The 27,903-nt window shown below is 49.4% G+C and overlaps 1 protein-coding gene across 10 annotated transcripts; it reads left to right on the top strand.

Annotated features, from left to right (window-relative positions):
* The first annotated feature begins 6 nt into the window (after positions 1-6).
* Positions 7-26,790, top strand: Lpin3 (lipin 3). Of its 10 annotated transcripts, none has more exons than XM_027423523.2 (23): positions 7-177; positions 2,389-2,473; positions 8,033-8,230; positions 8,538-8,757; positions 12,717-13,106; positions 14,856-14,951; positions 16,443-16,690; positions 16,870-16,950; positions 17,794-17,914; positions 18,055-18,412; positions 19,678-19,777; positions 19,915-20,075; positions 20,596-20,689; positions 20,784-20,853; positions 22,448-22,540; positions 22,622-22,665; positions 23,433-23,571; positions 24,503-24,651; positions 24,828-24,914; positions 25,321-25,473; positions 25,641-25,755; positions 25,825-25,928; positions 26,065-26,790. In XM_027423523.2, exons 5-23 carry the CDS (start codon positions 12,915-12,917, stop codon positions 26,207-26,209), a joined length of 2,550 nt encoding a protein of 849 aa, XP_027279324.1. In that variant the 5' UTR covers positions 7-177; positions 2,389-2,473; positions 8,033-8,230; positions 8,538-8,757; positions 12,717-12,914; the 3' UTR covers positions 26,210-26,790. The 10 variants fall into 10 exon arrangements, with proteins under 10 accessions (XP_027279324.1, XP_027279321.1, XP_035302432.1 ...); XM_027423520.2 differs by having other exon boundaries at positions 8,033-8,408; XM_035446541.1 differs by adding an exon at positions 11,763-11,875 and having other exon boundaries at positions 8,033-8,694.
* The last annotated feature ends 1,113 nt before the right edge of the window (positions 26,791-27,903 follow it).

Genomic DNA, 27,903 nt, shown 5'->3' with positions numbered 1-27,903 from the left:
TACTCCACACACCAAACTCTACAAGCCAGTAGAAGCCGAGCGAGCGTTCTATGATTCAACAGGCCTGTTTCTGCCACGTGGCTCATGCTCATGATACGTGGCACATAGCCCTGGTTTGCTGCTGGCTGCTGCTCTGAGCTCTGCTAGGAAGCCACAGAGCGGGATCTCAGGAAGGCTGTGAGTGCATTTTTCTCCCCACTCTGACTCCCAACTCTCCCCACCTGTCTGCTGTTCTTTTACCCTCTTAGCATAGCCCTCAAAATCAATAATAACAATAGGCTGGAATTTATCATTTCACACACGCTGGCAACTTGGCAGGGACACAAGGTCAAACAACCGGCATCCTCTCAAGGCCCTGAGGCAGGCAGATACCTGACAAGTCTTGCTCCCTGGGGTAGGTTCCAGTGTCCTGGGTAAAGAAGCCAGTGGCAAATACAAGGGGAACTGAGTCTGGGATGGAGGCAGGACAATTGAAGGTGTGATTCCAGGTTCACTGATTTTTACTGGAGGCCTAGTGTGTGCCAGACCCTGATCTTAAGATAGATTAGTGAAGACAGACCAAACATCTTGTCCTCCCAGGGGCCATGTTCCTGTGGAGGGAGACAAACACCAGCTATCATCAAGAAGTTACAATAGCATGTGGAGGAGTGATCCGCGTGTGTGCAGGCATGCATACTCACCGGGATGAGTTCCGTGTTGGTGTGCTCACTTGTTTGCATATGTAGAAGCCATCGTCTTCCTCCATTGCTCTTCATTTTACTTTTTGGAGACAGTGTCTCTACTGAACCTAGAGCTATTTAAGCTATATTGATTGGCCAGAGAGCCCCTGGGATTCTCCCGTGTCTATACCCACTACTGCTGTCCCTGTATCCCTTCCCCCAACACACAGCTGCTCTGTAACCAGAGCTATAGACACATACTGCTTCTACATCCAGCTTTCACACGAGGGTCGGGGCAAAACAAGCACATGACCTACTAAGCCATCTCCCCAGACCCATGGAAGAGATTCTGGATGCTGGGAAAGAACAGAGAAGGGATATAATTTGGGAGAGGCAGAGGAGGCTCTACTGAGGTGACCTTCGAGTAGTTGTGATATTGGTGAGAAAGCCCCGTGAGTACCAACAGAAAGTTCACTCTCTTGATGGAGGAAGCACCAGTGCCATGAGCTGGGAGTCATGTGGCAGAAACAGCCTGTGAAGTCACGGATGTTCAGCTCTTCTGCCTTGTAGAGTTTGGTGTGTGGAGACTTTTTGTGTTGGGAGGTTGGTGAGTCTTGAAGGATTTTTTAAAATTTCATTTATTTATTATTTATGTGTATTTGTGTGAGCTTGTGTGACTATATGTGCTCCACATATATGCAGTGCCCACAGAGGCCAGATGAGGGCGTGTGATCTTCTGAATCTGGAGTTACTTCTGCCATATGGGTGCTGGGTGCTGGGAACTGAACCCAGGTCCTCTGGAAGAGCAGTAAACATTCTTAATGGCTGAGCCATCTCTCTAGTCTGTGAAGAATCTTTTTTTTTTTAATACATAGTCTCAGGCCAGGCATGGTGGCACACATCTTTAATCCTAGCACTGTGGGAGCACAGGCAGGTGGGTCTCTGTGAGTTCAAGGTCAGCTTGATCTACAAAGCTCCTGACCCTGTCTCAAAAAAAAAAAAAAAAAAAAAAAGTCTCCCAAGCTTGACTCACATACTTAGTAGCTGGGGAGGACCTTGGTTTGTTGTTGTGGTTGTTGTTGTTGGCCTTGAATTTTTGATCCTCCTGCTCTACCTTGCTCAGTTTTGTAGATTGTTGGGGTTTGAACCCAGGGTCTTTTACACACTAAACAAGCACTCTCCCAACAGTTGTATCCCCACTCTGCTGGAGAATTTTCTTTTAAGACACAGAGAGCTTCACTTTACACAGTGGCCTTTTGGTTTTCCACTTTCAGTCAGAAATTACCGTCAAATTCCGAAAAGGCTCAGCCATCTGACGTCTTTCCTGAGAAAGGCAGTTGGAGCCTGGACACTGCCAGGCAGCATGGCCATGCCAGTCAGTCCTCAGCTGGCACCAAAGGCTTTTCTTTGGCAAGAGCCCAGAAGGGGTGGGGCCAGAGAAACTGCTTCCTAGACCTTTCCCCTCAGCTAGCCCTGGAAGAGCAGGCCTTGCACCCAGAGCATGGGCTGGGCTTTGAAACCTCTTAGCTGCTGGTGAATGTAATTGGGAGTTGAATCTCTGTAGATGCCTTAGAGGGTAGAGGCTCTCTTAATCTAAGGGATGGAAAGGCCCAACACACCTTGGGTCTCTCCTCACCCTCTTCCTCCCTCCATTTTCAGAAGTGCTCCCTTTACCTAGAAGCTGGAGGGCTTCCACGATATCCATAATGTTTTTTTCCTTTGCTCTTAGGGCAGGGAACATCACAACCGCCTTCCTCACTTTGCTTCACCAACACTGAACTATTCTGGGTAGCACCATTCAGCCTTCCTATAAGGTAGGTCCCACAATGCCCACTCATCTTCTAATTTGAAGTTGGCTTTCAGGCCTACATTTGTACTGGAGAAAGCTCTCTGTGACCCTTTTTACCTGGCTGTGGGCTCCTGGAGTTGTACTCATCTTACATGGCAGTTGCTTGACTGGCATCTTCTTAGACCTAGTGTCCATGACTGTGAAGTCCATATGGCATGCCCTGATGTCAACATGTCATAAACAACCTACCTGAAAGCCTCCGTTGTGCTTTAATCTCTGCCTGCATGGAGAGTTCATTTCTTACAAATCTCATATTAGATCAAGCATCAAATCAAGGCTTCGGGAGAGAAGGGAAGAGGCTTATATAAGACATTAACAACCGCCAACCCCTCCTCCCAAGTTTCTGACTCACTAGGTCTGGCAGGTGGGTAGGCAGAGAATGTGAATTCCTAACACATTCCCAAGTGCTTGCTGCTGCTGGCCCGTGGAACTCACTCTCAGTAACACTATCTGAGGCCCCGGAGGTGTTGCAACTAGCAAAGTGCTTGCCTTGAAAGCCTAAGGACCTAAGTTAAAAAAAAAAAAAAAAAAAGCTAGTGTTGATGGACATGGTGGCATATGCATTTAACTCTAACTCTAGCACTCAAGAAGCAGAGGCAGGTGGATCAGCCTGGTCTCCATATTGAATTCCATGCTAACTGGGGATACACAGTGAGAGAGAGAAAGAGGAGGACAAAGAAGCCAGGTATGAAGGCAGTGTGTTTGTAATCTCAGCTCTGGGGAGGCAGACAGTTGGATTCCTGGAGCCAGTGAGGGATCCTGTTTCAAAAAAGGTGGACAGCACCCTAGGAATGACACCTAAGGTTGTCCTCTGTCCTCTACAAGCATGTGTACACACTTGTACACTCGCCCACTCACAAATATACACACAGGTGTACACAATAGAAACAAATAAATACACTGTGGTAGTGTGAATGTAAATGGCACCTGTAGTCTCTCATAGGGAGTGGCACTATTAGAAGATGTGACCTTGTTGGAATAGGTGTGGTCTTGTTGGAGGAAGTGTGTCACTGTGGAGGTGGGCTTTGAGGTCTCAAATATGCTCAAGATACTGCCTAGTGTCTCAGACCACTTCCTGTTGCCTGCAAGATGCAGGACTCTCAGCTACTTCTCCAGCACCATGTCTGCCTGTGTGCCACCATGTCCTACCATGATGATAATGGACTGAACCTCTGAAACTGCAAGTGAGCCACCCCTGTTAAATGTATTCCCTTGTAAGAGTTGCTGTGGTCATGGTGGCTCTTCACAACAACAGAAACCCTGAGACATACATGAAGCATTATCTTAGAGCGCCTGTCTTTTCACTGGTAAATGGAATTATGATGAGCTCCTGTGTGCTGGGTCTTACGAGAAGCCAATGAGACAATGAGAATAAAGAATTCAGCATGGTGCCTGCACCCAGTAGGTTCTCAGTGAACACATGGACAGAGGTGGAAAAGGGTTTAAGGAGATCATCTGGGTTTGCAGAAGAGCTGAAGCCAGTGAGTCCTGGTCACACTATGGAAGCAGCTGGAAGCCATGTGTTGTTCTGGAGCTGGGCTGTGGAAACTGAATATGGCAACACTGGACAGGAGAGACTATTGCTGGGAACTTAACTATTTGGGCAGACACGGTTTCACCAGATTTAACAACAGCAACAACAAAAGGAAAGCATGAGGTTAATCTTGAATTTTAGATAACTAATCAGTGTTACATGGGACACACTTACACTAAGAAATGTGTGTCTGAAATTGAAATGTTAACTAGTGGCATTTGGTTTTATTTGCTAACAGTGGCCATACACTGGTTGCCTGCCTCCTATCCCAGAGCCTGTTCCCTGAGGCGAGCCAATTCCAGCTACCCCTGCATCCGGTCCCACTAGGACTGGTGGAGGCTCTGCTCCTGGCAGCCAGCCTTGCCGCTTATGACATGTGATCACAGCTGCAGGCCTGGCTCAGAGCTTCCATTCACCTCAGGCTGGGTTCACCCGCAAGGAAGTAGTAGGGCAAAGTAAATAGTCATGGACCTGCCTGAGGATTCAGAAGCATATAGGCTACCAAATTTAAAAAAGAAGGCAGTCCTGGTGACACTACTCTTGGATTGCTAAGAAACCAACAGCCGCCAGTGGTATAGGCCTCAGCAGAGGGCGGGGAACGACCTAACCTTTAACTCCAGAAATAGTCAAATGCAGTACACACAGTACTCTCAGACTAAAGGGATACCTCAGAGGTGGTGACATAAGCTACAAGCTAGAGCAGGATAGTCCCTGCCTTGGTCAGCTTGGCTGGGACAAATAAGATCGCCAGAGACTGCCTCTTGCCCCCCCCCCACACCCCTCCATAACTTCCAAATTCCAGATGATTCAGAGTTCCGAAAACAAGCTTGATGGAAATCCAATTTCTGCAACAATCTTTATAAGAACTTTTCCCGTTCTAACAAAAAGCAATGAAAACGGCATGTGCTTCATCTTCAAAACTGTGAGATTAAAGCTGGTCACGGTGCTGTGCACCTACAGTCAGAGCCGCTAAAGGGGCTGAGGCCAGGAGTTTGAAGTCATCCCGGGGAACATAGCAAAATCCTGTCCCACCCCAAACAAACAAACAAATCTACATAAAACAAAAAGAATGGTCTGGGGATGGCTCAGAGGTAAGAGCTCTTGTTCTGCAAGCATGAAGAAGAGTTCAAGTCCCCAGGACTCACATAAAAAAAACAGTCATGGGGGTTGGAGCCATGGCTCATAGGTTATGATCACTGGCTGCAGAGCCCATGTGTGGGATTCCCAGCACCCACATGGTCTCTCACAGCTGCTCTAACTCCAGTCCCAGGAGATCCACTGCCCTCTTCTGACCTCTGTGGGCACTGCACCCAGGTGATTCATGGATATATATGCAGGCAAAACACCCAAACATACAAAATTTTAAAAAATAAAATAAAGAAAAGCCAGGCTTGGTGGCTTAAAAAATTCCAGTCATGGCTGTGCATACCTATAAGCCCAGCACTGTGTGACACAGGAGGAGATCCAGAGACATCACTGGCCAGCTGAGCCCATAAAGCAAGCTTGTAATTCAGACGCAGACCCTATCTCAAGGCATTAAGGTGGATATCTGCTCTGGCCTCCATATGTACCCAGAGACCCCCCAACACACACACACACACACACACACACACACACACACACACACACACACACACACACAAAACCACCTAAACAGTGATAAACATTATTGGGTGCTTAATTGTGTCTTGCACTGTGTTCAGCATTTATTTAGCTTAGTAAAACTACATGGGGTGGAAATCTCAGTGCCATGGGGTCAGCCTTTGTCAAGGGCATCGGATTTAAATATGTGGCCAAGACTGAGGATCACCATTTGCCAATGAAATTAAGGATCAAAAAGTTAGATTTAGGCTGGGCATGGTGGGGCACACCTTTAATCCCAGTACTCTGTGAAGGGAGGCAGAGGAAGGCAGAGCTCTGAGAAATGATGCCTACCTGGCCTATATCGCTACATAGTGGGGCCCTATACTTATTTATTGAGACAAGGTCTCTCTACATAGTCCTGGCTGTCCTGGAACTCATAGTGGGGCCTCATATTTATTTATTTACTTATTTACTTACTTACTTATTGAGACAAGGTCTCTCTACATAGTCCTGGCTGTCCTAGAATTCACTTTATAGACCAGGCTGGCCTCAAACTCAGAACTTGGAAAGATCAGCCTACCTCTGCCTCCTGAATACTGGGTTTCAAGGCATGCACCACTGCATCTGGTGTGAGATTCCATCTTTTTTTCATATATTATTTTTTTAATTCCTGTTTTTATTAATTTGATTTTTACATTCCAATCCCAGCTCCCCCTCCCTCCTCTCCTCTTGCTCCCCAACTCCCTGCTCCTCCCATATGCTCCATGGACACCCCCATCTTAAACACAAAAAAGATTGACTCCAGCATCAGAAGTCCCAGTCTGTGAACCTCCTACATTCTGTCTCAGCCTTCTTTGAGAAGTTTCTGTTATCCAAGGTTTTACCATCAAATGCAATCGTTCTACATAACGGCCGAGACAATCTTGTGGCATGTCACAACCTCCCGGGGCCACCCTGAGATTGACCTGCTTTCAGCAGGGCTCCTCTAAGATAGCAACTAGACACTGCAGGATGGACAACAAAAGCCAGTCATTTCTAAACAAGTTCTGTCACCTTGGATCACATCATGGCAACAGCTTCTCACCTCCCAGTCCTTTGTACAGCTGGCTTTTCCCAGTAGCCTGCCTTTTATGCCTTTACCTTGAAATAAATAAATAACACAAACACTTATTTAAAGCAGCGTTTCTTGAAATTATGAGTCGAAACCCTTTGGGAGCCAAACGACCCTTTCACAGGGATTACATATGAGATATCCTGAATATCAGATATTTACATTACAATTCATAACAGTAGAAAAATAATTATGCAGTAGCAGGACAATAATTTCATGTTTGGCGATCACCACAACATAATGAACTGTATTAAAGGGTCTCGACATTGGGAAGGTTGAAAACCACTGACTCAAAGTGTGCGCATGGAGTGCGTGCTGGCTTCACAACTTGTCTGGGACACCTTGTAAATGTGGATTGCAGTTATCCAACTCAAAAGCAAGTGCCTTTACTGGCTGAGCCTTTTTTTTTTTTTTTTTTTAAGTCTATTTTGTTTTGGTTTCTGGAGACAGGGTACTCTCTGTGCAGCCTGGCTGTCCTGGAACTCGCTCTATAGACCAGGCTGGCCTTGAACTCAAGGGTCCAACTGTCTCTGCTCCCCACCCCCAATGCTGGGTTAAAGGCTTGTGCCACCAGGCTGGGCTGACTGAGCCATCTTGTAAGCAAAGGCTGAATGTGTTTTTCAGAACCAAGGCCTTCAGCTTTTCATCTTTTCCACACATCTTCTTTGCAGGGGTCATACATACTTATAGGCAGTCACAGAGGTCTTTGAGTCAGGAAAGGCAACGAACATTGTTTCAAAAGGAATAGTCTTTTCTGGCCTGCCGGGGACTCCATGCATTTATAGCCTACAAATCTTCGCATCTGTCCTGCTCTTGAGACTGTTGTGTGGCGAGAAAGCGTGACTGGGTGAGAAGGCTGGTCACCATCTGCCCTCTGCCGGACCATGGTGGTATTGAGTGCATTGCCCTCCCACTGACTTGTCTGATGGGATGACGGAACAGGTATTTATTGCAATGGCCCCTGAGCTCGAGAAGGTGATCTGTCCAAAAGGAGTTCAAGTTCAGTTAAAGAGGACATTTAAAGCTGTGTGATGTAGCGGTGGTAGATCCCTTTGCGTGTAGCCCTGGGTTTGATATCAGCATTGCAAAAACCAAAACAAGGCTGACATTAATCGAGTAAATAAAGAAATTACAACTGGGAGTACATGGGCAGTTGGATCTCGGCTAGAATACGGTGTGGAGGGCTAAGGAACGCTGCTCCAGGATGGGAAATCCGAGCACCAAGCACCTCACAAAGACACTTCATGTACACCTGGCAAATCCTACAAGTAGCTTTTCTCTTTTTGATAATGCAGGAACCGCCTTCAATTCGGTGGAAGATTCGCCCAAGGTCACATATTCCGGTGGAAAGGAACAGGACATAGATAGACGCGGTTCCAAAGTCCTTGCGTCTCCGGTGTAACTGTCGTTGCAGCTGGTGGCCAGGCTGGTCACGGAGCAGAGTCCTGGAGCCTGGGAGCTCCCCAGTCTCCAAGGGAGAAAGGGTGCCCTTGGTGTGAACACGGGACAGGGGCGGGGTCTTTGCGAAGTGAGGGGTGGAGCCAGGACCGGTAGGGGACAGCGAAGGCCGCACCTGGTTGGTGGAAGGAGTGGAGCCCGGATCTCACCGGGTCCCAGAGAAGGCGGAAGTGCCAGGACCTAGATACTTACCTGTGGAACCTCTGCGTCCAGGTAGAGGCGACGACTCTGGTTCCCGGAGCTCTAGGGGAGGAGAGGAATTCCTAGGTAGGAACCTAGCTGGACCAGGAAAAAAAGTTTCCCTCCCACCTGTTCTTCTATCTCGCTTCATTTACGTTCTAGGGCCAGAGTCCGTTCACCTGGAGCCCGGGGAAAGCGTGGGCGGAGGGACGATGGCCTCACTTCCTCCCAGCGGCTGCGAGCACCCTGGGTAGTCAAGATCAGGGAGCTGGAGAGGAAATGCTGGAACGCTTTATGGAGGCTACCCTAGACTGACTGTGTATCCTTGGTACTGAGTGTCCTTAGTTGCAAAGGAATGTCCGGCCCTTGCCTGTCCTGTCCTGTGAGTCAATGTGGGGAGTTGGGAGGCACTTTCCCTCTCTGGGGCAACAGAAGTTGCTACTCTATGCTGGGGAACTGCAGTTTAGTGGTAGAGAACTTCCCTGGGAAAGGAGGGACCCTAGGTTTCATCCCCAGCACTGCTATAAACAAACAAAGTGCTTATAAACAAAGTGCTTATCTGCCAGGCGGGTGGTACACACCCTTAATCCTAGCACTTGGAAGCAGAGGCAGGTGAATCTCTTTGTTCCAGGCCAGCCTGGTATATACGGAGCTAGTTCCCGCCAGCCAGGGCTGCACATAGAAACCTTGTCTTGAAAAACAAAAACAAAACAAAACAAAACAAAAGGCTTATCCTCCTACTCTCTTTGGTGACAGATGCAAAATCATTCCCACTCCATGACTCCCCTGCCTCAAAATCTGGGTACCCAAGAGGGCAGAGATCTCAGGTGCAGGGCAGCTGGTCCTGGCTTCCCTATGGTAGAGGTAGACTTTCTGGAGCTTTGTGGGTATTTCTAGCCTGGCTTGAGCAAGGCGTGGAGTTCACCTGTCTATCTTGTAAATAGTAAGGTCCCTACTGTTGCAGATGTTGAATGCCGGCTCACTGTGTCTAAACTGTTAAGGCAAGTAGGGGCTGCCCTACTCACAGCCTGGGTGAGTGGGACTGCTGTGCTTTAAAAGATGCTGGTGTCTCTGTCAGATGACACACAATGGGCACAAAACATATTGTGCAGCACTGTATGCAATTATTGGGTATTCATACCTACCTGATATTATCCCCACTCAAAGAAGCTGAAATTGACACTAAGATAAATCAAGTGATTTGCCCAAAGTCAGAGCTAGTAGGTGTGCAGATTAGAAATCAGGCACTATGGTGTTCTCACCCACAGTGCTCTGCTGCCATCAGTGAGCTGGGCGTCTGGTAACAAAGTCTTAACGTAGACAGCAGGAAAGTCAGGGAAGAGACAACTGTATATGGCATCAAGCAGAGCTCCCAGCTTGAAAAAGGCAGAAAAGAAGATTCCTCTAGGGGTGGATGTGGGGGAAGACCACTAGGATTTTAGTTAGAGTTACTCAAAAGCCCAAGCAAATGGGATTCTAGACTCCTTTGACATTTGAGTAAGATGGCTCTAAATTAAGGCCTATATTGTACAGGGGAAACTGGGGCCAGCAAGCTGCTTGCCTGAGAATACCTCGTGTACAGATCTGAGTAACTCTAGTGACACCTCCTCCCATGTACTCATCTCTGCCATCCAGCTCTTTTCATGCAAGGAGACATCTGGCTTTGTTTGCAGTGCTGGGGATTGAGCCTAGGGCCTTGCACATAGCGGGCAAGTGTTCTACCACTGAGCTATATCCCTAGTGCCCCTGGGAGGCATTTAATATCAGGAGACAATCTGACTGTCACAATCTTGGATGGGAGCTGGGGGCCTACTGGTATCTAATGGTCAGAGTCCAGAGATACAGTCTTACAGTGTACCCTGCTCAGCAAGAGCGTACACACACACACACACACACACACACACACACACACACACACAAACACACACACAGTAGACCAAGCCTGCTATCCTACCCAGGGCTTCCCATGCTCACCCCTTTATTCCTGGAAACTCCTGGGTCTTCTCTGCTTTCCCTGGACTCACTCGTCTAGAGCCCTGCTCAACAACAGATACCTGACCTGCCAGTCTGTCTCCTTAGATCTGTAGTCACTGAGCAGAAAGAACCTTTCCAACCAGGACCTAATCAATGGGTATCTTGCCAACAAAGCTGTTGTTGGATTTGAGTGAGATTAGGGAGCCACAGAGTTTAATTTCACCCTATTTTTGACTTAGCCTCGGCTGTCTAGGCCAAAGCTTTATTATCAGACGCCCAGATCATGGATGGCCACAGGGCATTGTGGGTAAGGGTACCAAACTGCTAATCTCCACTCTGCCAGTGACTAGTTGTGACTCTGGGCAGGTCACTTCATCTGTCTGAGTCTCCATTTCCATCCTCTGAAATGCACCACCTGTTGACAGAGAGAGAGGAAAGCCTGTGCTCTGTCTGGGGTAGCCACATTCCTTCACAAATGTTACCCACTGGGGTCCATCATTCTGAAAGACCCCCAGACCCCAAGGGCCTCAGGATCCCAAGGAGCCCCTGAGACTCAGACACCAGACCAAGAGCTGCAAACGCAAGAGGGTTCATTGAACGAATGCGCATTCAAGTGTCAGCAATATCGGGGAAGCTACACACATCAGCATGGGGTGTAAGCTCCTTATATAAGAAAAAAACACAGATGAGCATACAGGCAAGGGGCACAAAGTGATTGATTACAAAGTATGATCTCATGTTAGAGTGGTCACCCAGGTGTGACCTGCTTTTTTACAAAGGAAAAAAACCACAGACCGTACCCTGGAAAGTCCTTGATTGTCTGTTGGGCAGCCAGGTGTGACCCAAAGAGGGTTGTCTTGGCGATTGCCCCCGTCTAAACCATAGGATGTGCCCAGGGTTGGGGCCAACTGCCTTGTAATGGGCCGAGGCCTGTGGGAAACTTTTTCTCTCTGTGAACTAAAATCTTTCAAAACTTTTTCTCTCAGCAAACTAAAATCTTTCAATTCAGACTTTGCCAAAAATCCAGCTATGGCCTGGGAACACTGAGACGACTCTTCTCAACACTCTAGGATACAATCACCACTGGGGAGGTTGTTCTGATGTACATGTGGACCCACAAAGGCTGTTAGACCTAAATTTCCACATTTCTAACAAAGCTCTCAGGTGACACTTACACTGCCAATTCATGGAAAACATTCCAAGCCCAGTGCATCACAAAGCTATGCAGAGGTGGCTGCTCTCTCTGCAGACAGCTGTGGTGTGGTTTAGGGACTATGGACTAATGAAGGCATCCAGAGACCTGAGTCAGCCTCTCTCCTGCTCCCCTGCCCTCATCTATGCTCTGTTAGGTCCATAAAGCTTGATAAGTGGCTTAGCTTCTTTGAAGGGTGATCCTGAACCCTTGTCCTCCAGGAATTGTTGTGCAAGATCTGAAAGAGGAGGGTGACACGTGGCAGTGTCTCAGGTCCAGTTCTCAGTCCTGGCAGCCAGAGGAGCAGTAGGTTACTTACCTGGCAGCATAGCAGGTATAATGGGCTGAATCTGGAAAGGGCGGCGTAGGGCGAGGGGATACTACATCAGCTTGGTTATGACTCTCATTATAGCCCTGGCTTTTCTTTGCTGCCACTGAAGCCTCCTGCCTTCGCCTCTCCCCACCCTGCCTGATGCAGGAAAGCTGGAGGGACCAGTCTGGCTAGGATGAAGAACAACATTGGCCTGACTGTGCATCTGAGTATCTAGTCTGAAACTAGGGGCTGAGGACAATGGCCTGGAGATCATGAAATGGGGCTGTGGGCCTCAGATGGACATCTTACCAGGAGAAAAGGGCGGGTGCAGGGTTGGAGTGGTTCCTTAAGCTATAGAGACCTTATTTGGTATCTGGACTAGTAATAGGGCTCAGTAGAGGTTTATGTGCCTGGAGCGTGTATGCAATTTCTAGGACCAGGAAGCAGCAAGCTATCTAGACCCATTTCTCAAATGGAAGACTTCCTTTAGGATGCCATCTATTACCTAACAAGGCCTGCTGTATCTGGAGGCTCTCCCCACTGCCCACAATGTCCTGTTTCCATGGTGACTCTTTCTATTTGTTTCTGCCAAAGGTTCTGGACATTAGTCACACAGACCTGGACTTGATCCTCAGGTTCTGTCCTTATAGGTGTGAGACCCTGGGCAAGTCACCCCACCTCTCCAAGCTTCTACTGGTTCATCTGTAAACAGGAACAATAACCCTGCTCTGCCAGCCTTGCAGGACTATTGTGAAGATTAGATGAGCCATGCCCATGGAGTGCTCAGGCATTACCATGAGTCATAGCATTTAGAGGCACGGGCACCCAGCTGTCGTCTCACCCCGAGTCCTTATTTTTACAGATGTGGACACTGGCAGTAGGAGAAGACAGCAGGCTGCCCAAGGGCCCCACAGTAGGTGGGTGGGCCAGCCACGGCTAGTAGACCTCGGTATCCTGGAGATCGCCCCATCTCCACGGCTGCGCTGTACAGACACATCCTCTTTTCAAGGGCTAGGCACAACTTAAGCTTGGGCATCCCAGCTCTTGGCCAGCAGCAGCCATGAACTATGTGGGGCAGTTGGCAGAGACGGTGTTTGGAACAGTTAAGGAACTATACAGGGGCCTAAACCCTGCCACGTTGAGTGGCGGCATCGATGTGCTGGTGGTGAAGCAGACAGATGGCTCCTTCCGGTGCTCACCCTTCCACGTGCGATTTGGCAAGCTGGGTGTCCTGCGGTCACGGGAGAAGGTGGTGAGTGCTTAGGCCTGTGGTCTGGCTTCATCAGGGTGGGCTTTTTTTTTTTTTTTTTTTTTTTGGTTTTTCGAGACAGGGTTTCTCTGTGTAGCTTTGGAGCCTATCCTGGCATTCGCTCTGGAGACCAGGCTGGCCTCAAACTTACAGAGATCCACCTGCCTCTGCCTCCCACGTGCTGGGATTAAAGGCATGCGCCACCAACACCTGGCTCAGGGTGGGCTTTTGAAGGCTGCATAATCACTGCTGTCCCAGAAAAGACTTGGCTTCCGTAAGGGGTGAAGGTGGGGTGTGCCTATCCCATATACCTTCTTTTGTATTTTCACTGAATTTTCTTTTAAAATTTATTTTGTGTATGTGTATATATATGGTTGTGTGTGTGTGTGTGTGTGTGTGTGTGTGTGTATGTGTGTGTGTGTGTGTGTGTGTGTGTGTATGTATGTATGTATTCAATGTGGGAGTCAGTTCTTTCCTTCCACAATGTGGGTTCCAGGGATTGAACTCAGGTCGTCGGGCTTGGTGGCAAATGCCAATTTCTGCTGTGCCACCTCACTGGCCCTCACTTATGTTTTGGGGTTCGTTTAAGGCCTTGATCCAGAAGATTATCATTTGTCCAGATAGGAAGCCTACCGGAGTAGAACCAGGTGGCTACCCGGCCTGGCTCAACTTACTAAGACCTCCCCTGTGGCCTTGCTAATCACCTCACATCTTCAAACCCAGTCATATCACCTTTAGGAATGAACAAGTTTTTATATGCCTGGTCCTAGCTATGGAATAGTTTGGGACAGTAAACAGGAACAGATAATGTGGCCTTGAGGCCAGCTCTGTGGGCTTCCTCAGGTTCATGACAGAATTTATTTAGCACCTGGGTCTATGTGTGAGCAGCAGTGTGGTAGGAAAGTATAATTTTTGTGAAAGACAGTGTACCTTGGAGGTAAGAGGTTAGGCTGTAGGGCTGGGCAGATGGCCAAATCAGTAAACAGCTTGCCATGCCCTGAGCTGGGGTTCCCAGCAAAATTCCCAGATAAAAGGCAAGGTGCAGAAGATACCTGTAATGCTAGCACCGGAGAGGCAGAGGCAGGTAGATCTCTGGGGACTCCGGAGCCTGTCAGCCTCACCTCAGTGGGAGACCCTGTCTCAAAAAATAAGGAAGAGTGTGACTGAGTGTAGACACCAGAGACAGGCCTCAGGCACCCACATATGTGGGCACCCACACAAATATGTGCAGCACATATGACACCACACACGAACACACTCAAAACAAAGCAAGGAGATTAGGGTGTAGTTGAAGATCTTTTGAGTTTCATAGACTCTTTCTGGGAGGGCAGGTCTGTACAAATAACCTACCCCCCCATACATACATACATACACACACACACACACACACACACACACACACACGCCTCAGTTTCCTTATCTATAAAATGGACATAATGATAGGAGCTACTACAAAGGGTTCTTGTAAACTTAAACAGGATTCTCTACATAAAACACTCCACCATAAGTGGTAATTCTAACCATTATTCATGTAGTCAACACCTGGGAGCTGGGAGGAAGTAGAGAATGAGGTCACAGCAATGTTCTCCTGGTGACCGAGTGACAAGCAAGCAGCCAGGGCCATGTAAGTCTGGAGAGAGTTCCAGCCAGCTCAGAGCTGGAGTCAGGCACAAGTGTGTCTCCAGCTGCTGGATCAGGACGTGAGGACTGATGCTATGGCCATGTAGTCCCTACCCATTGTTTCCATTGCAGGTGGACATTGAAATCAATGGAGAGCCCGTGGACTTGCACATGAAACTGGGGGACAGTGGCGAGGCCTTCTTTGTCCAGGAGCTGGACAGCGATGAGGTAGAGATCATCACCCTGGCTTGTGCCAGACCTCACCCCTTCCCTGGTGAGGGAACCTGGCATCTGTCACTGTCCCTGACTTCAGGGACATCTCTTCAGCAGAGAACTGATGCAGGGGGTCACTTAAGGCTGGCTTCAAGTTTCATGATATTCTGTCACAGCCCAGAAAAAGGAGACCTGCTCTGGTTGATTCTACTTCCTGGGGAAGGTTTCTGAAGCAGGAGCCCTCTGGGTCCCTGGGGAGTGGAGAGTTGGCCTGGGAGTCTCAGAAAAGATGAGGGCGAGGGGACTGCAAAGAATAAAGCCTGACTGTTCTAGTCTGTGTTGGTACCATACAGCCAGAACACAGAACTAGGAGTCGGGGGTGGGGGGAGGGGGCTAAAAAGCAGAGTGTTTGCAGAATGGAGGCAGGGCCTAGCCCAAGCCAACGAAAAGTTTTAACTGCTTGAATTTGATAGACTTTACCTGAGCCCCTGCTGTATGCCAGACACTATGCAGCAGACTCAAACAAGTGACTCCTTTACCTTCAAAAAGAGTTCCAGACAAGGGCTGGAGAGATGCTCAGAGGTTAAGAGCACTGGGTGCTCTTCCAGAGGTCCTGAGTTCAATTCCCAGCAACCACATGGTGGCTCACAACCATTTATAATGAGGTCTGGTGCCCTCTTCTGGCCTGCAGGGACACATGCAGACAGAACACTATAAATGAATCCTGTAGCTTGGAAGCTTCAAGAAGCTGAAGCAGCATGTCAGAAAGAGACAAAATCTATTACACACACACACACACACACACACACACACACACACACACACACACACACACACACAATGTGGCATCTCTCAATAATAGATGCAAGAGCCAGTGGGTGAATACATAAGGAGTTCAAGGCCAACCTTGGCTATGTGAGACCCTGTCTCAAAAAGTCAAAACAAATAGGATGGCAAGATGTGACTTCTATAAGATCTATTTATGTGTATGTTTACACATGAGTGCAGTACTCCAGTACACCAGTACTGAGAGTGAGCTGCCCTTGCAGGAAAAGCCAACACCAGAGTCCCCAAGGTGGGTAGGAAGGAAGGGAGGAGGGAGGAGAGAAGGCGGGAGGAGGGAGGGAGGGAGGAGGGAGGGAGGGAGGGAGGGAGGGAGGGAAAAGAAAAATAAAAGAGTTCCAGACAAGTCTGGAATACAGGCCCATGAATATCCAACGATGTAGCCTCTTAGTCATGCAAGGAATTGCAGTCTGGGCAAGCTTCCTGGAGGAAGCAGCACCTAGCTAAATATTAGAAGAGAAATGGGTGTTTCTAAGAGGCAGTGAGAGACTAAGGCCTGTCCTGATAGAGCTGCCTGGACTGCTGCCTCACCTCTCAAAGGGGTTTTGTGGCCAGTGTGGGCTGCCACCACCTCTACTCAGGCCCCCTGTCCCTAAGTGAGCTCACTGTGGGTTCTGGATAACCTGATGGCTCTAGCACCTTCAGCTCTGGTTCTCCCCACAGGAAGACATGCCTCCTCGCCTGTGCACCTCGCCCATCCCATGGGGAGGCCTGTCAGGCTTTCCCTCAGACTCCCAGCTGGGCACAGCCAGTGAGCCTGAGGGCCTTGTCATCACTGGGCGGAGAAAGAGGAGGCGCAGGAGGAAAGCCAGGCGCAGGGAGGATGCCATGGACTCCAGTTCTGAGGAGTTGGAGGCCAGTACTGAGAGTGAGCTGCCCTTGCAGGAAAAGCCAACACCAGAGTCCCCAAGGTGGGTAGGAACCAGGTGGAGGCTGTGGGGAGCACTAATCTGGGTCAAAGCATTTCCACTGATGATGCTGTGCAAGTCTGGACAAGGGCCTTGGCATCTCTGGGCTTTACTGTCTGAAGTCCTGATAGGTTGCCATGCCCTTGCCTGTTGCTGAGCATTTCTTTGTGCTCCCTAAGTAGTGCTCAGGAGGAAGAGGAGTCCTCACTGCAGCCGAAGGACATCTATCCTTACTCTGATGGCGAGTGTACCCCACAGGCCAGGTAAGTGTTCAGTGGGTGGCAGGCTGGCATGAGCCTGGTTTCTGCTTACATCTTTGTGTTGACTAATGCCTCAGAATTCACTCAGTTTGTTGTCTGTTTGTATTTCTCTTTTGTAAAACATTCACATTTGGCTTATGTTTGGCAGTGCTTGGGGTCAAAGTCAATTTTTAAATTGTGGCAAAATAGTCTTCACATGAACTTTACCATTTTAACCAGTACAGAGTATACGATTCAGTGGCATGAAGTCCATTCACAGTGTTACATAACTGGAACTACTCTCTAGTTCTAGAACTTTCCTTCATGCTGGAAAGAAACTCCATACTCATTAAGAAGTCACATCTTTGGGGCTGGAGAGATGGCTCTGCACTTCAGAGCACTTGCTTCCAGGTATACAAGTTCAGTTCCTAGCAGCTCACAACTGCCTGTCACTCCAGCTCCGGGAGATCCAATGGCCTCTCTGGCCTCCACAGGCGCTGCACTCATGTGTAAACATACACATAAATAGATCTTATAGAAGTCACATCTTGCCATCCTATTTGTTTTGACTTTTTGAGACAGGGTCTCACATAGCCAAGGTTGGCCTTGAACTCCTTATGTAGCAGAACATGGTGCTAAGATTACAGGCACGTGTTACCACATCTAGCTTTAAAAAATAAGATTGGATTGCTTTCTTATTTATTTATAGGAGTTCTTTATATATGTAATATACATATACACACACATACTTCGTGTAATATTTTGGATTCAATACAAGCATGACCGGCTGAAAGTTTTTTTTTCTATGTTGGGCTAGGATGGGGAGTGGTTGACTAGTGGTTGTCTCTGAATGCTTGTTCTTTGCAGCCTTTCAGCAGGTGACCTAATGTCCCCTAAGAGTGACTCTGAGCTGGAGCTGCGGTCCTTAGAGTCCAGTCCCCTGAGAGCTGAGTCTCACATGCAGTGGGCCTGGGGGAGACTGCCTAAGGTGAGTTCCTCCATGCTGCCCCCAGTCCTTGCCTTCCAGGAACTCCCTGGCCCTCTGCATCAGGATTAGAGTTGCTGGCATGTGAGCCTTATGAGCTTCCATGCACCAGGCTGTGTCTCCCTATATTTGTCTGATTGAAGGTGGCGAAAGCTGAGCGGCTTGAGCTGTCTATGGTCCTTGACAGTATGGCTGAGGCAATCTCTGCTCTTCCTGAAGAACCAGAACCTAACACTTCGTCTTCCTCCTCTGTGGCTGGTGTGGACACTTTGAGACCCCCAGTGCTTCCGCCCAGGGCCAGCCCTGACACACTGCATCCTGATGTGGAAACGTACTGTGAGGGAACTCTAGTGGATTCTCCCCTTGCTGCCCCAGAGAGTAAGGAAACCAAGACTCAAAATTCTAGGGGTGCAGGCCACCCTCCTGCCACTAAATCCTGGAGCTGGACCACTCTGGAGAGCCATATTCCTTCTGGACATCCAGATGTCTCCAAGGGAAAAGGTGAGTGGTGGCGGGGTCCCCCTTATCACATCCCTGGCCTCAGGTTATGTCCTGAGTGGACTGTAGGACTTTAAGAACAGTTTGAGCAGCTACTATATGGTAGGCCTGGTGCCTAGCCAGTGTTCATGGGGGCTCAGTCCAATGGAGGAGGCAAATGGAATATGTGTAAACAAGGGAGGGAATGGCATAGACCACACAGAACAGAGTCATTAGCTCAGGGATGGGAACTGTAAAGTCACATGGTCATGGAAGTTCTCCCTGAATAGTGAGCGTTGTAACTGAGATTTGGAAAATGAAGCCTCAGCCATGGAAGGAATGAAAAGAAAATTCTAGGCAGAGGAAGCTACATGAGTTAGGTTCCCAAGGTGAGAGAGATGTTTCGGGCCTAGGACCTAAGACAGCTGAGGAGGGCTAGGTGCCGGGGTAGGAAGGCAGACAGGCCAAGCAAGGCTGGACCATTCTCAGCCCCCAAGCCTGTCTTTACCAAAGAATGGTAAAGCCTGGACTGCACCGTCCAAGTTGGTACCCATTGATTTATAGAAGTCGAAATAAAATTAAATAGTTAAGGGCTGGGGATGGTGTACAGTCGACAGAGTGCTCGACTAACATGTAGGAAGCCAGGGTTTGAGCCCCAGCCCCACACAAATTGTGTATAGTGCTACAAGCTTTTAATCCCAGAATTTGGGAGATATAGGTGGGGAGGGGACCAGAAATTCAAGGTTGTCCTTGGCTACATAGTGAGTTCAGAGCCAGCCTGGAGTACATGAGACCCTATCTCAAAGAAACAATGCATGGGGTTAGTGAGATGGCTTGGTGGGTAAAGCGCTTGCTGCCAAGTCTGACAACCTAACTTTAATCCTTGGAACCCACATGGCGGAAGGAGAGAACTGACTCCTGCAAGTTGTCCTCTGACATGCATACATGTACTGTGGTCCTGTGACCATACATGTGTACCATGACACACATGTATCCATACTCTCACACACAAAATAAATAAAAATGCTTTTTAAAGACACTAATAGGTAAGAAAAATGAAATAATTGAAATTAAACAAACTTTAAAATTCTACTCCTCTGTGACACCAGTCTTTCTGAAGTGTGTGCTTAGTAGCCACATGTGGTTAGTGGCCACAATATTGGACAATACAGATATGGCCTTTTCTGTCATGGAAGAGTTGATTGGGCAGCACCACCTTAGGACATTCAGTGTTGTTCATGCCACTGAACCCATGTTTAGTGGATGGCTGTCCCCTCCTTCACCCTCAGGTCCCCTGAAGAGAAACCACCACCTGGGCCCTAGTGATATCTACCTGGATGACCTCTCCTCCCTGGACTCTGAGAACGCGGCCCTTTATTTCCCCCAGAGGTAACTGGGCTCTAGGGGGACAGGGAGTTTGGGACGGGGGCCTGTGGAGTCAACGGCCTCCTATCAAGATCCTGGGAGGAAAGGGGAGCCACATCCATCTTCTTTATTCATATCATCTCTGGTCTCTTTGTCTTTAGTGACTGTGGGATCGGGGTCAGGAGGTGGAGTGAGCCCAGCCACCAGAAGCTCCTGGAGAACTCCAACCCTGAGCACACAGCAGAACCCATTCTGGACTCAGTGGACAAAGTAGCGCTGTCCCTCTGTGGTGGACTGGCTGACACTAGAGACATCTCAATGGGTATGTTCAACCATGGTGCCAGCCACCCCAAGGATTAGTTCAGAGTTAGGGACCAAGGGAGGATGGGGAAGACATTCAGGGATCAGAAAAGGGACAAAGGCTCCTAGGGATGAAAGGAAGTAAGAGGAGAACAGACATAACACCCCGGAGCCATGGGGGACAACCCTTGGGGCCAAGGAAGAGCAAGGAAGCCCTCCAGAGGTCACAGAAGGGTAGGGAAGACTTCTGGGAGCCAGGAGAAGTCAGGGAAGACTTTTGAGGGTGGGGAAGCACAGACGTGAGGCTGTGCTGAGCTTCCTGCTATTACCTGCCCTGTGGTGCCCACTCTCAACCAACATCTTTGTGACACAAATGCTTGATAGTAAGCCTTGACCTATCCTGGAGTGGGAACAGGTGTAAAAACCACAGGAACGGGAAAATGTCACTAGGTCAAAGACCTGGCCAACAGGAGGGATAGAGCAGAGTCTGGAGGAAGCAGGTCATGACAGTGTCAGCCCTCACTCTCTGCCTCTGTGCCCAGAGAAGTTCAACCAGCACATGGTCTCCTACGAGGACCTCATTAAAAATCCCGGGCTCCTGGATGACCCAAACCTCGTGGTGAAAATCAATAAGAAGTGAGTAGCAGGTTGGGGGTGGCTGATGGTCCGAGATCCCCACTCTCTACCCTCACAGCTGCTGTAGCTCTACCAATTTATTCTCTCTCTCCAGGCATTATAATTGGGCTGTAGCTGCTCCCATGATCCTTTCTCTGCAAGCCTTCCAGAAGAACTTACCAGAGGTAATGCTTAGAATATCACTAGGGCCATTGCCTTGAAGTGATAGCCTTGACAAGAAAGTAGATGGTGAACAGAGATGGGCCTTGAAGCCTATGACTACAAGCTACTGGATTCACTCTTGAGGCAGGAAACACAGGTCCTCAAAGTCTTGCCTATACTGTGTGGACAAAGCCCATCATTCATTCCCAGAGTTGTTAGCCATGGCTGGGTCCTATTGGGTGTAGATTTTTCATCAGAGGAACTCAAGTGAAATCAGAGCGGGATAAAGGTCCAATGTATGACCAAACTGAAATAAACCTTCATTGGGAGAGTTTGGGATTGGAAAGATGGGACCTGGGAAACAGGCCCCTCCTCTGTGCTGGACTGAGGGGCAATTGCTCCCATGGTCAGCTTATCTATTGAGTACCTAGTATGTGCCATATCCAGCCTGAGGAGTTATGTGCCAAACAAACCCATCTCCTAGGAAGACACAATTGATCCAAGACTCATCTGGACGAGCATCAAGTTCAGCTGAGTGCTGGGGATGAGCAGCCTTGATGCCGTGACAGCCTACTATGGGGTATTGGCTGAATAAGTGCCCACTAGCCAGACAAATAGGTGACAGTCCTGAGCAGGTCAGGCAGAGAACAGCATGTGTACATACTCAGATGGGGAAAGCGTTTATCTTCCTCCTCAGAACTCCACCATGCCGTCTGGGGCCACCTGCCCTCTCTGTGAGGTCAGATCCTTCATGAACAGTGGCAGCCTGTGACTCTACCTGCCCTTTCTGCCCTCTAGGAGGTACCCAGGGCCCCACTCTGGCCTTATCCATGATTCTTCTCTTAGTTAGGCTTCCTCAAAGGTTAAATGTTGACAGCATCCTTTTAGTGACATCTGGCTCTATCATATGGCAACAGAGCTAGCATCTAGAGCCTCTGGGAAGGGAGTCACTCCCTTGTTTGACTTGCCTCATTTTATCCAGACAGACCCACCACTTGAGGACTTTGAGAGACCCCCCACCCAAGCCTGTTGGCACCCAGGCTGGTTGACCCCAAGCTTATGTCCTTCTGACTTGAATCTGTAGGGTGTTGGTATGTCATTTAGGCAGGCCTTGCCCTGGACTTGGCTGTAGCATGCATCTAGTCAGCTTTTTTTCCTCAAGGTAATGCTGCCCCAGTCAGATACTGATCAGAGTACAGGGAGAGGGATGGGATCATGGGTTAGGATCACCGACTTCAGAAAGTTGTCTGTGTTTGGGATTGAAGAGTATCCTGACTACAGTCTGTTCCCAGGACCACTGGGAGGCAACATGCATGGAATGTTAAGACACTCCCTCTCCCTGTTACCTTCAGCGCTCCAGTAGGGCATGGGCTGGTGAGATCTGGAAGCTAGGTTAGAGCCAGGAGTTCTGGTAACACAATTCCTCTGCAGAGTTCCATGAATCATTATTGGGCTCTTAGGAGGAGGAGGAGAGGAGAACATTTTCTTCAGCCTCCAGAGGTTGATAGTACCATGCTCTAGGTTGGGCCAAGATTCTGGGCTCATGGGGTTCCCAATGCCAATATAAGATAGATTTATGGGATGCAGAAAGAACTTGTAGCCATCATCTACCCACAGAGCACTGTGGACAAGCTTGAGAAGGAGAAGATGCCCCGGAAGGGTGGGCGATGGTGGTTTTCCTGGAGACGCAGGGACTTCTCAGCTGAGGAGGTAGGTGGGCGACCAGTGATCATGGGACAGGTCCAGCACAGGGCAGGAAGCAGAATTTGCTTATGGAAGTTCTTCCCACAGCACCGTGCCCAGAGGGAGAAAATCACAGCTAGGGAGCAGCAGGGGTAAGTTGGACCTGTTGGCAGGGCTCAGGGCTGGAGCCTGGTGAGAACTACCCTGGTTGGGGTGAGGGGGGGTTCCAGAACTTCTTCCCCAGACATGGTGGTTGTCAATTCCCAAGCATTTCGTTTATCTGAGAAATGTTCCCACCTCCCAGATGGGAAAACTGAGACCTAGACATGCCAAATGTCCTTCTGGTAGGAAAAGGCAAAGCTGAACAGGTATGAAGACTCCTAGCCTGGGTAAGGGGCTGCTGTACGGAGGGAAGAGTCAAGGGTCTCTCTTCCCAGTGCACAGGGACTTGTTACTTAATCTGTTTCTCTCTCTCTCTCTCTCTCTTTCTCTCTCTCTCTCTCTCTCTCTCTCTCTCTCTCTCTCTCTCTCTCTCTCTCTCTCTCTCTCTCTCTCTCTGCTCCCCCTTTTCTCTCCTTAACCTTGGTAGTGACCCAACCATCCAAGTTTGGGTAGACAGTGACCAAGGGTGGGCCAGTTGAAGCCAAAGCAAGCAGGACTGAGGATCTGTTCCAGGATACATGTGTTCAGGAAAATATCTCCAGGATAGACATCCCAGGGAGGAATACTGAAGCTATGTTGGGGCCTCCATTCTAGCTTGGCTCTCACCTCCCTGGGTAGACATCCCATATAGGTGGCACTTGAAGGGAAGGCAGTCTCTAGAAGGACAAGCCCTAGGTTGCCATGTTCCTGGGTTGAGAGTAAGCAAAGGAGGGGCCTTTGGCTGGGGAGGTGGTCCAAACTCCAGTAATGCCCACAGAGAGAAGACAGAAGTCCTAAGCAGTGATGACGATGCCCCAGATAGCCCTGTGATCCTTGAAGTCCCCCCACTGCCAGCCTCAACTCCAGGCTACATTCCTACCTACAAGAAGTCCCTTCGTCTGTCTTCTGATCAGATTGTGAGTGTGTGTGTCCATATGTTCCTGTGTGGAGGGACTGGGCTGTGTTAATTCTACCCAAGTCTCACAAGATCGAGATGAGATGCAGTTCAGCACAGCCCAGAATCTACCCCATAGGCAGCTTCCCTGATGGTCTCTGCTTGGATAGTGATGGGGAAACACTTCTTCATGGGCCAGCTCATTCCTCTCAGAAGCTCTGATGGGGAAAGTCCTCTCATGTCCTAAAATAACTACCTGCAGTGTCCCTTGGACACCTCATTGAAGTCATCCATACTTACAACAGCTCTTAAGATCTTGACGACCCCTTCCATCTGTCACTGTATGATCCCCCTGAAATTTGTAGTTGGTGGCCCCACTGTCAAGAAGACATTTAGTGCTTTACTGGCTTGGTATAGGGTAGCAGCCATTTGCCTGGTACCCTAGAGTACTTGTCTACTTTTGGATCAGCAAGGACATGGAGGTCACCTAGGTATGATAGAGAGCAGCCACCATCATTGTCTATGGATCACATTCAGGGCGAGGTCTCCCTTTAGGGGAGTATTGACTCCGGTATCCTGGCCCCAGAAAGAGGCTTCCTATCATGATCCCATAGGGTCCCATCCTTTGGAATAGAGGATCTCCTGTCAAGACCAGCCCTTGCCTTGGGGCTGACCTAGAAACCCAGGTGGAGAGTCACAGACATGCCCTGTCTGATTTGTGACATGGAGAGTCTAAGGGAAGTCAGGGTTCCTGTGCCTGGCACTGTGTAGGTCCCTGGGCAGCACAGGTGCCTTCTGCCCATGTACATGTATCCATGTGTGACTATCATGAGACTCCCCAGAAAGGGTCTCTGAACTGAGAGGAAGCAGGGAAAAAGGCTCATGGGGATCAAAAGCCATAGTCAAAGTCGAGGGTAGTAGGGGACCATACCTTACCCCTTTGTTGTCCCCAGCGATGTCTGAACCTGCATGAAGGAGCTAACGATGTGGTCTTCAGTGTGACTACCCAGTACCAAGGCACCTGCCGTTGCAAAGCCACCATCTACCTGTGGAACTGGGATGACAAGGTGGTCATCTCTGACATAGATGGCACCATCACCAAGTGAGACCCAGCTAGCTGTGAGGATCCTGGGGGAGTGCCTGGGGACATACCTCCCTTTGTTTTGGGTGTGTGGGAGCATTGTGAAATGCCTTCTTTCAGGTGGGCTGAAACACCCGCACCCATGTTGCATGGGAGCTATTTGAAGAGCCTAAATGACCTTTCTTCCCTGGCTATAGGTCGGATGCTCTGGGCCACATTCTGCCCCAGCTGGGGAAAGACTGGACACATCAGGGCATTACTAGTCTCTACCACAAAATCCATCTGTGAGTGCTGAGCTCTGGCTGGGCCAGGGCTCCTATCTGGAGGGAAGGAGTCATAGGATATTTTAGGCTACCATAACTTCTTCCCTGGGAAACCAGTCTTGGAAACCACCAGAGCCCATAACAGAAGTATCCTGGGAAGACCATAAAACCTTTCTGGCCCTTAGTTATCTTGTGAGCCATCTACCTGCTTACCTTAAGGTAGCAGGAAGCCCATAAAAAAGTGTTCATGTCCTAGCTGGGACAGCTGCTGAGGTCACCTCTCAAGGCCTTCCCAAGTCCCCTTCCTGCAAAGCCCTCTGGATTTGAAGGCCAGAGCCCCAGCATTGAGCTGGGCTTACAGCAATTGGGCAATGGGAATATGGAGGTTGTCTCTGATTGGCTCTGTCTTCCCCACCCCGCCCCACAGAAATGGGTACAAGTTCCTGTACTGCTCAGCACGGGCCATCGGCATGGCTGACCTCACCAAGGGTTACTTGCAGTGGGTGAGCGAGCGTGGCTGTGGTCTTCCTAAGGGCCCCATCTTGTTGTCTCCCAGCAGCCTCTTCTCTGCCCTCCACAGGTAATCACCCTCACACTGGCCTGTGCCTCCTTGCAGGGAAAGGCAGGAGCACCCCCAACCTAGCACACATTTGCACATGGGTGTCCAACTGGGTCAGACATCTTCTGACCCTTTGGTGTCTGACTTTCCTTTTCCCTCTTCCCGGTCCATGGCCATGGCCATTCCAGAGAGGTGATTGAGAAAAAGCCAGAAGTATTCAAAGTTGCCTGCCTGAGTGACATCCAGCAGCTGTTTCTGCCTCAAGGCCAACCTTTCTATGCTGCCTTTGGGAACAGGCCAAATGTGAGTGTCCCCCTCCTCCCTGCTCCAAGCAGTCTCAGACTCTGTGCTAACCCTTTCCGTCTACTGTAGGATGTTTTTGCCTACCGACAAGTGGGCCTCCCTGAATCTCGAATCTTCACAGTCAACCCCCGGGGAGACCTTGTTCAGGAGCTCATAAAGAACCACAAATCCACGTAAGGCCATATGTCCCCCATGCCCAGCCTCTCCTAGGACCCCAATTTCACCTTCTCCCCTGGACAAATCCTGGGCCTCACCAACTTTGAAGGCCACTGCCTTGCCACAGCTGAGTACAGCCCATTCTGCCCACAGGTACCAGCGGCTCGGGGAGATGGTTGAGCTTCTCTTCCCACCTGTGGTGCGAGGCCCCAGCACAGACCTGGCCAACCCTGAATACAGCAACTTCTGCTATTGGCGGGAGCCCCTGCCACATGTGGACTTTGATGCTCTAGTATGAGCCTGCCCAGGTCTGACCCAGGGCTGACAGGGTGCTAAGGACACTAAGTATTAGAAGATGAGTCCCATGGGGCCAATCCAACAAAGAGGCAGCAAGTTGGTTGGTAGCCAGAGATCCTCCCTTCTCCTTGAAACACAAATGCTGTATCTTCAGTGTGATTACTCAGTACCAGGGCACCTGCCACTACAAGGCCATTTACTTGAGGAAATGGAATAGCAATCGTCTCTGACACAGATGGTACCATCAAGCGAGGCCCAGCTGTCTGTGGGGAGCATGGGGAATACCTAGGACCTGCCTCCCTATGGGCAGCTGCTCCAGGCCTAAGTACAGCCCTGACCTCCAACAATTAAATGTGTCACTAGAGCCTTGCAGGATTCTCTAGCCCCCTAGGTGAGTAGTTCTCAACCTGTGGGTCATGACCCTTTCACAGGGGTCACATATCAGATATCCTGTATATCATATATTTACATTATGATTCATAATGGTAGCAAAATTACAGTTATGAAGGAACGACTTCAATATTATGGTTGGATGGTCACCATGACACAAGGAACTGTATTAAAGAGTCACAGCATTAGGAAGGCTGAGAACCACTGCCCTAGGTATACCTGTCTGCCACTCTGTGGCCTTGTCTCAACTGTGATAGGAGAGAGGAGGTGGCCTCATGAAAACTTGAGACCTAGATGGACAGGGAAGGGTGTCAGCAGCAGGCCCCTTTTCATCCAACAACCACCCCTTTCTCAGGGTCTGTCTGAGGGTCATCTGGGAACACTGCTGTCCCATCCCTTCCTGGGAGCCCAGACTACCTTCCACAGCCAGATGTTACCGTGTCCCTGTCTGCCCATAGCTCCTGATCCATGCATCACTCTTCTCTAAATACTGTGAACTCTCAGCCCCAAACCTGGGTGGTCCAGGGTCCCTCTGAAAAGAGGAATGAGGGACTCGGGGGTCACAGAAGGGCTCATGGATAGTGGTTCCTGCCAACCCCGTCCCGGCCAAACCACTGCCCCTGCTGCTCGTGGCCCCTTCCTGAGGGCTTGGCCCAGTCCTGGCTACAGCAGATGGTGTTTGCTAACCATCCTTCCCTGGCTTCAGCTGGTCAGTCTAGTGTCATCCAAGGCACAGTGGGACACAAAATGACACCAGTAGCTCCCGCTGCTAGTGGACCAATTCAAAATTTAATCTTCAACCTGCTTCCCAGCCACGTCAGAGTTGGGGACCAACATTGAATGTCCACAAGCCAGAATGCAGGGCTGTGTGGGAAACAAACAGCACAGCAGGCCCAGGGGGAAACTGAGGCCAGGGGTCAGCAGACATGGTCAGTCTGTAAGCACTTGTGTTTTCCAGCTGTTCCTTGACAGCTTCCTGCCTCAACTTCTCCCCAGTTTGTGAACCTCCTGGCAAGGCTGGGGTGTTGGAAGGATGTTAAAAAGCAAGATTTGGACCCCTATTCACCTAGCTACAGCCCCTTTCTCAGGGTCTGCCTCAATAGACTCCAAGGCTGCTCTTGGCCAGAGGCACTGACCTAGGTAGCAGGGAGAGATCTTCCTCTAACTGAAAAGGACCATGTGGGTGTATTTGTGAATTCAAAGAAAAATGATAGATTGGGATGGGTCTCCAAACAGTGCTTGAATCCCTTCTTTTCTTTGGGAGTCTACAGCTGCCTACACCCTTACCATGAGGCAAGATCAAAA

This window comes from Cricetulus griseus, chromosome 6 (assembly GCF_003668045.3).
Source record: "Cricetulus griseus strain 17A/GY chromosome 6, alternate assembly CriGri-PICRH-1.0, whole genome shotgun sequence".
NCBI lineage: Eukaryota > Metazoa > Chordata > Mammalia > Rodentia > Cricetidae > Cricetulus > Cricetulus griseus.
Note: the sequence above shows the minus strand (reverse complement) of the source record. Positions and strands in the feature narration are given on the sequence as shown.